This window comes from Micropterus dolomieu, linkage group LG22, assembly GCF_021292245.1.
Source record: "Micropterus dolomieu isolate WLL.071019.BEF.003 ecotype Adirondacks linkage group LG22, ASM2129224v1, whole genome shotgun sequence".
NCBI classification, from domain to species: domain Eukaryota; kingdom Metazoa; phylum Chordata; class Actinopteri; order Centrarchiformes; family Centrarchidae; genus Micropterus; species Micropterus dolomieu.
Genome location: NC_060171.1, coordinates 7,469,530 through 7,478,631, shown reverse-complemented (window position 1 = coordinate 7,478,631; position 9,102 = coordinate 7,469,530). Strand labels below are relative to the sequence as shown.

General features: G+C 40.6%; 1 protein-coding gene across 4 annotated transcripts in view; it reads left to right on the top strand.

Annotated features, from left to right (window-relative positions):
* Positions 1-9,102, top strand: part of LOC123961866 (transcription factor SOX-6-like) — a 110,203-nt gene that overhangs the window by 67,818 nt on the left and 33,283 nt on the right. For all 4 annotated transcript variants that reach the window (XM_046037635.1, XM_046037632.1, XM_046037633.1 and 1 more), the window contains exons 6-7: positions 2,440-2,612; positions 4,575-4,643. In XM_046037635.1, coding sequence (XP_045893591.1) covers positions 2,440-2,612; positions 4,575-4,643 — 242 coding nt within the window. The remainder of the gene's footprint in view (positions 1-2,439; positions 2,613-4,574; positions 4,644-9,102) is intronic.

Below are 9,102 nucleotides of genomic sequence, written 5' to 3'. Positions count from 1 at the left end.
AAATGGAAGGTTAGATATAGGTCTATAGTTGGCTAAAACATCCGGATCAAGTTTGGGCTTTTTCAGAAGAGGTTTAATTACAGCTACTTTAAAGTACAGTGGTACATAGCCTGTTGATAAAGATAGATTGATCATATCTAGTATAGAGGTGCTGACTAAGGGTAAAACATCTTTAAGCAGCCTAGTAGGGATGGGGTCTAAGAGGCAGGTTGATGGTTTAGATGAAGAAATTATTGAAGTTAGTTGGTAAAGATTGAGGGAAGCAAAACAGTCTAAACATGTATCTGGTTCTACAGCTGTTTCTAAGGTTCCTGAGTTAAGAGATAAGTTGGTGCCAGTTGAGGGCAGGTCTTGGTGAATTTTGTCTCTAATAGCTAGAATTGTATCATTAAAGAAGCTCATGAAATCGTAACTACTGAGAGCTATGGGAATACTTGGCTCAATAGAGTTGTGACTCTCTGTCAGCCTGGCTACAGTGCTGAAAAGAAACTTTGGGTTGTTCCTATTTTCCTCTATTAATGACGACTAGTACGCTGCTCTAGCATTACGGAGGGCCTTCCTATAAGTTTTAAGACTATCATGCCAAATTAAACGAGAATTTTCCACTTTGGTGGAACGCCAATTCCTCTCAAGTTTCCGCGATATTTGCTTTAATTTGCGAGTTTCAGTATTATACCATGGAGCTAACCGTCTTTGTTTTAGTATTTTCTTTTTTAGAGGGGCTACAGAGTCGAGTGTCATTCGCAGCGAGCCTGCAGCACTATCAACAAGATGATCGATTTGGGAGGGACTGAAACTAGCATAGGAGTCCTCCGTTACTTTGTGACTAGATAATGTATTTAGAGCTGATGGAATCGCATCCTTAAATTTAGCTATAGCACTATCAGACAGACATCTTGTATAGAAATGTTTGCCCAATGGCGAGTAGTTCAGCAATACAAACTCAAAAGTTATCAAACAGTAGTCGGACAAAGAGGGATTCTGTGGGAACACCACTAAATGTTCAATTTCAATACCATACACCAAAACAAGGTCGAGGGTGTGGTTAAAACAGTGAGTCGGTTCATGAACACTCTGACAGAAGCCAATGACAAAAGTATGTCTGACCGAAATTATTTGTCCTGGTTAATGCTTTGACTTGACTTTGCATTTTTTTTACTGCAAATGTCTATATGTACAGAAAAAGATGCACAAGTCCTCCCAACTTGCAGAGACCTCAGGCTTGACGCCCAACAACGCTCACATGCTCAAGGTTGTGAAGCTGGTCAGGGATCATCGTCTAGTCGTTACATTAGCAACTCTTACTAGTTTATGGGGACTGCTGGAAGAGAGGAGGGATCTTGGGAGATTCTGTAAACCTCCACATGTTATGTCGTCTCAGTGAAGCACCATGCAGACGAAACCCTCCCAATGCCAACAGTACAGTAAGCAGTGATTTTACTGGGCATTCCACACACTGGGCATTCCAAAATAAGGAGAAAACAGGGGAAAAGATCTTTAAAAACTGACAAGGAAAGACAGATGTAATATGGAGAGAGTTTCTAATTTGACATTTCAAAGAAGTGCAGGTATGATATCCTGGTCAGAGCTAAATGCAAAGTATGAAGACTTTGTAGTGACATAACAACATTCATTTTTATAATGAAGTGATAATAAATAAGAGTAAGAGTAAGTATTGTTTTATATTATCACTATCTGTTATGATACATTCATAGTAATTTGTTGATTGGGCAGGATCTAAAAGGAGTCTTACTGGTGTTGGCCCTACTTCCTGACTAAAGGCTCCCAAGAATGTTAAAATCATAAACCTGGCAAACACCTGTAACAGCTACTTATTTTGAAAGGATAACTCAAAGTGAGTATATTGTTCTTGGGTGCAGACAGTAAGTGATAAACACTGATGGCATGTAGAGACAAGACAGAAGATAATAAGTAGTAAGATGTAGCTACAAGTTAGAAGATCTATGGGAATTTAGGAATGGGAGTTTCTAAAAGGTTTCTCGTTCATGTTGGTCATGTTTGTTTGTTTTTAGTTTGTGGATGCTTTTGTTGAACTTGCTTTGGTTTGGGGATTTTTTATAAATGAAAAAGTTACAAGGTACTTCAAGCCAAAGAAGAAAACTTGTTTCAGTCATGGCCCTCTTCAGGAAGTAGCACGTTAAGCGTCACCATGAAACTTCACCAAATTACTTGTTGTTTTGTGCTTGTTGGTTCATATTAACAGGGTACGTGTGATTTTGAGATGATTTTCAAAGTTTGGTATGTCTAAACTCAGTGGGAAATGAATACCCAACCCATGCAATGTTAATACCATGCTCTAGCCAATGAGCAACACAGGGAATTAAACATTTAATTATGGCTCTTCTACATCTAACCAAATACTGTAAGGTCAAATTATAACCCCTCCTTCTCTTGCACTTTCTTCTCGATCCTGTCCAGGTACGCCGGAGTCCCTGGAGGAGAAGGAGCACCAACTTTCCACCATGATTGGTCAGCTGATCAATCTGAGGGAGCAGCTTCTGTCTGCCCATGATGAGCAGAAAAAGATGGCCGCCTCACAGCTGGAGAAGCAGAGACAACAGATGGAGCTGGCCAGGCAGCAGCAGGAGCAGGTAAGGAGGGTCTTGTGGAGGAAGCGGTGTTGTTGATGTTGTATTATCTGATTTAGCATAGGTAGCCATATAGTAGCTGTATTTGGTCTTTCAGTAAGTGTCTATGTATAATGATAGCACCACAATAATCACATTGTTCACGCTTGTGCGCGCGCATAAGTTATACTAACAAGTATGGCAGTAATTGTAAGGTTAAGAGATAAAGAAGGATTTTTAGTGACAGAGAGGTTAAAATTGTCAGCTTCTTGTAAGTTGAAGTTCTGGGGATATTAAAGATGCTGTAATAGTTCCTTACCTTCATTCTTTTCAGGTATGACCACATGTTATGGGAATGCATTGACTTAATCAGAAATGAGTCTCACATAGTAAAGAACATTTGCACTCAGATGATCAGACAGGTTGGACAAACTAGCAAATTCAAATCAGAAAAAAAAAGGAAACCAAAGGCAAATGTTAAAATGAATACTATTCTGTCCTCCAATCCTGTCGTGTCCTTGACTATAAGGGTATGTAGACTGAGGTCTGGGAGTTCAACCTTCATGATTGCCTGGCCGCTCACGTCCCTTGGACTTTATGTTGATGGCTTGTAAAATGTCATCATAAGTAATGATGGCCAAAATATCCACAATAAGATCCAAGTGTATGTATGTTTGTGTGTATCGGTGTGGCTTCAAAGGTTGTAGAAAAAGTTACTGATGCTGATGCGCTGTCTTCAGGTGTCACAGTCTAAGCAGAGAGCTGTTTAGGTGAGCAGCTCTTTGTTTTTTGCTGTTTGTCGACACGTTACTGTAGGTCGGCATACGAAAGGCTCTGTTTGGACAAGTCCACAACTCCCATCACAACACATTCCACCTTTCACAGCTTCACAAAGAAACGGGAAAGATGGAGAGAGTGAAAAGAAAGACAGATTCCAATATCAACCAGTCATTTGGCTGTTGAGACTTGATAAGATAATGCCCTACAGACAAACCCTGAAAAATTTGCCTTTAATGAAATATGACATGTGTGCAAATGGGGCGCCGCCTCCCATTCAGCAGCCTGTAATTACATTTCAGAATAAATATACTAAATGACTCCTCAAGAAAAAAAGAGAGGCAGCTGCTTTACTTTTCTTGCTTAGAGTGGGCGGCGTCAAATAGTTGAGGTGCTGTCCCTTTAAGGATTTTAACCTCACACGACTGGCCGGTTCCAGCTGCCCGTCACTGACTAAGACTCAAACCTTTAACCTTTTGCTTTAGAGGTTTTTTATTACACAATCTTACATCAAAACAACAGAGGAAGAAATAACTATGATCGCCCTTCCTGTTGATGAGTGTTGATCATGGAGCATGAGTGTGGGTTGGGGGGATTCTAGAGGCATGCTGGGTGTTGTTGGCCTAGTAAACATGTCAGTCTCACAGATTCAGTGTCAGTTAAGAGATTTGTTCAGTTCCTCTGCACACTGCTAATTGCATAAATTTGTTGTACCATCTGCCATACTCGGCGGAGGCTCTTTGACATACAAATCTGAGATCAAACACATACCTAACTCACTGTCACTGTACCTTCTTTCTGATTTGTTGTACTGCATTTGAGACATTTTTGACCTCAATGGAAGTTTTTCAACACCTTAGTTCAGGCTCTGGTTGGCCCACTTCTTGTGTTGGAGGTCAGAAACGTCTTGATATGGATTTTGAATGCGGCATGAACTGTTGCACCACATGTCAGAATAATTTTTCAGTGGGCCTGAACATTTTTGTCTTTATTATTTTAGTATTTAAGTAGTGTAAAATCATGAAATGCAACAACTGGTTAGTGCAGTGTCTGGACGTCAGATGGTATATTTTAACCTGATTTTCATCCTGGAACAACCTTTTTGGTCACATGTATAACATACCTGTTGAAGAAAGAGGTCTTCTTAGAATCATAGAAGACATAATATAGAAACAGTTATTCTCTATATATCTTTGTGTGTGTATACAGATTGCCAGACAACAGCAGCAGCTCCTGCAGCAGCAGCATAAGATAAACATTCTCCAACAACAGATCCAGGTTAGTAGGCAGACACAGCTTCCCAGCTACCCACATGCACACACACACTCACTCACACTTCTTTTGGTCATTCCTCACATTTTTGAGCTGACTCCCCTTGCCCTCTGCAGACTCCCCTCATTTCTTCCTCATCGTCTCTTTGCTGTGTCTATCTCTATGAGGAAGCTGTTCATGTCAGTGTCCATTTTCCTCCTGTTCCTCCAGTTTCATGATTATTGAGTCATTTGAGATTGGAAAACAACAACAATAATATGAGAGGTTGTGACCTCTGCTTTTATGTTTTACCTGCTATTGAGAGGTATGAGGTAGTTACACCACACCAGGCTTGCATTTATATGGAGTCATGCAGAAACACACACTCTCACACACACACACACACAATAACACACAACTGGATCATTAACTGCTGCATTGATCACTCAGTGATCAATATCCCAGCATCCTCCAGGCTTTCTCCCACTCTTTCTCTTTCAATTGTCTATATATCAACATTGAACATTTGAACCCAACATGCACTCATCTTTCTCTCTTATTTTACACATATACTTGTTCCTGTCCGCTCACGTTAAACATCTGCTGTTTCTTCTTTCTGTTTACTTTTTTTGCAGCTTTCATAAATCAAACCCATACAATGAATTGAAAAAAGACAAAATAATATAAGCTTGACAAGAAAATAAATAGTACAGTCTTCTTCCTTCTGTCATTCCTGTACCTGCTTCCTGATGCACTGCGATTTATGATCCATGCACTGTATATACATACATTCTCACTAAGAAATTACCACCAGCTGTGAGCCAAATGTTTCTAAATTTGCACACTGTGGCTGATGGCCATGTGGGAAGTTAGCCATCTTGTTTTTCATTGGCTTATTTTTTTAAGTGGTTGGGTCGCTGCTGAATTAAATCAGCTTCTGAGACGAGCTGAATACACTTGTGACCAGATCAGTCTGATGCCGAACCCCTTTACCCCCATTGGTCCCGAGCTTTGGATCTCCTTGTGCTCCAGAGGTGTGATCTAGTTAACAAGGGCTTGTTTTTCCATCTGTTCTTTTCCTTTTTTTATTTTTTTTTTTACGAGGCCCCACCCTTGGATCTTAATAAAGTTCAGATCGGACTTCAGTAGGCCTCTGAGCCCTAGAGGAGATCGACAATGAAAACCAGCTCCTACTCGGATCCTCTTCCACGCTGTGAAGCATGGATACTGTGTCATGTTTGGTTTTGTGGATGAAGGGATATGCAGAAAATAGCTCTTGAGAGCAGCATTTTATCAAGTAGTACTTCAGAAGCATCTGTGAAATCTATTCCACTGTATCTCTTGTTTCACATTTATTTTCTATGTTAAATTTAATTTAAAATGAGTTGCTTAAATCTGATGTTTAGTAAAGGTACGGCAATGAATGCACAAAAGAGACCAAAACAAATAATTAGTTTGATAAGTTGCTAAATATAATATGCCTCACATCTGGGTGTATGGCAACGTCTAGTCAATTTTTTAAAACAATAGCATTTCTTGGTGAACAAAACCAGCTTAGTAAGGAACATATGGTCTATCTACTGTACAGAGGTTTAGAATTATTATGGCTAAGCTCCAGGGCTTAGTCACTGGGGTACGGGCTGTTTACGCTGTGTCGGATGTGTGTTGGCTTTAAACACACAGGCAGCGCTGCACCGGTCTGTTTCCACTTATCAAATCCAGACCTGAGCTCCTCTCAGGCCAATACTCTGTGGAGCTGACCAAATGCTACTGTTTCAGCTGAAAAGAATAGGCCTCAATTGTGGTTAATCCACTTTTTAGACGTGCCTGTTGTTGTTCATATCTTAATGTGAAACACTAAATGTTGTCCAGATGGAAAAATAAGAAACCAAAAAAGATTTTTGGAAAAACGGAATAGTTGCAACTCCCCGAGGTGCAGTGTTCATCATACACATGCTATCTGTTGCATCATCACAGCAAATAAAGTTAGCCGACCTTGTGATTATTATCATAGTATCTAACCCTAACCCTACCCCTATTCATAAATTGCAAAAGTTTTATAGACTAAACTGAGTCTTATCTGATTCTGATTTATGAATGGAGTCAAAGAAAACCCAGTGGGGACCAGCCAATTTTTCCATTTGTACATCTCATCATTCCTTCTTTCTTTTATGTCCGTGGATGGTGTCAGAGGGTCAGTGAGTGTTGACTTAGTTCAAAGTGACCCAGGTTTCCTGTCATGTGGTTTTAAATGGTGTGGAGAGCCAGCAGGGGATGTCCACGGGTTAAAAAAACGCTTCTGAAGGCCTCATTCTGATAGATATGGTTACACACTGCCTGCACACACAAACAGGTGACGAAACGCACTGAAGAACTGATATTGATAAATAAAATGTAAATGTGCATGCAAGCTCACATGCATTTATGCACTTACACATAAAAATGTGTCTGATTTGGTTTATATATATTCCCTGACACACATACAAAAAGCACACTTGCTCAAAAAGCACACACGCACACATGCAAAAACACATAGGCCCTATGTGCACACACACATACTTAGACACACAGTGGTGGTGGGCCCTTTGTGTGCCGCAAGCAGAGCAGCCCAGCCCAGCCTGGTGGCTGACAGGCATGTGTCTTTGTTAAGTCAGTTCCTATAATGGCTCTCATATGTGGCCCGTTTCCTTCAGGCCCACAAAGGCACAGGCCCTAACCGCACCGCCCGGGCCCTGGCTAACAGACTAATTAATGACTGCAAAGCCGCACTCCTCCTCCTCCTCCTCCTCCCTCTCTCTGTTCTTCGTTTATAACTTCTCTGTCTCCTCCTTCGCCTGACATCCTCCTCTTCTCTCTTTGAGTTCTTGTCGCCCGAGTGTTGTTTTGTTTTTGTTTTTACTTTTCAATCTCATCTTGCAGTATTTCTTTCTGTGGATGATGTAGTCAACAGCCTTACAGTGTGCTTCCCCCTGTTGAAACATCATTAGCCCACTGTTTTCGATGTTTACATTGTGACTAATTAAAATAAAGATATGGTTTTGACCAACATTCATAACCCGAGTTTTTGACACAGGACTGAGGGACAGCTAAATGAGTTTCAAATGTATTATATTCAAAAGTAAAGCAGATAAACTACTTTACAGTTTCTCTGTCTCTGTAAATTCCTTGTTGCATTACATCTGAATCCAACCTAAAAGCTTTTATCTTGCCAAAGTGCTGACGTTAGGTGAGGTTCTGAACAGTCTGGGTTGCCAAACCTGTGTTAAGACAAACAGGACAAAGACAATAATCCACACACACACACACACTCTCACACATACATAAGAACTAATGGAGCAGGCAAATAGTCGTTAGATAGACAGGCTGATCCTACGTCAGCACATGCACCTTCAGAAACAATGACTCGGAAAGCCATGGAAAGCCCATAACGTCGATTGGACTCACCAGCTATGGAGAATGGCTAACTCTTGACTTTACAATCTCCCTCACTCCAGTTTATTAAGCTGTGTGTAAGCCTATAGAAAAAAATGCTATAAGCATATTCTGTGTGCTTCAATTAAAATCACCTTCATTGTGCTCACATGGATGTAGCAAGACGGTAAAAGAACAAATTGAGCAATGTAATTATGTATATTGTGGTCATAAAGCTGCATTTTGCAAAGTCTGACCACGCAGGGGCAGAGGGACAGTCAGCCCTGGTATACCATTAGCTTATGGAGCTAGATGTTTTTTCAGTAGCTACTTGTTTAATGTTATTTCATCTCACTGCTTTTTGAAGCTAAGTAGCTTGTTTGCAGGAAACAGTAGCCTACAGTTTTATATAACAGCAGTTCTACTCAACTTTGCAGTAAAAACCCAGGCTAGAGAACCAAAACAATGAAGTTTGAAAGTTGAAGCACTTCATAGTATTTCTCAGTTATACTGGTGTTTGTGAGGATAAGGAGAACTAATCCCAATAACCATAATTTGGAAGAACTAATGAGATTTTTTTACATCCATGATGCCAAATCGTCATCACTGAAAAATGTTATTTTATGATAATGTTAACTAAGGTTAATCACCATTTTGCACAATTAATACAATTGTGTGTCTATAGTCTACAGAGCATTTAGCAGACGACTACATTTCTCTTCTCTCCTTGTTAAACACATCAACATACTGACACACCACATACATACTCATTGCCCCCTAAACCTGCTGCCCATGCACAAGAGGACCATTAATTCTGAGTGTGTGTTTGCGTGTGTACACATGTTCCTTGTGCCTAGGTGTGTATGTCGATGTCTCTGGTGGGCAGAGGAAGGGGGCCCTGTGTTTTCTTAGGGGCTGAGCAATGCGGAGGCCCCAACAGCACCACCTTCCCTAGTCCATTCATCCAGCGCCCCCCCTCCCCTCAGTAAAAGAAGATCTTTGTGTGTTTGAGCTAGTGAAGCAGTCCCAGTGTTCCCAAAGGAATACAATGAATGGGAGCATTTTGTCCCACTCT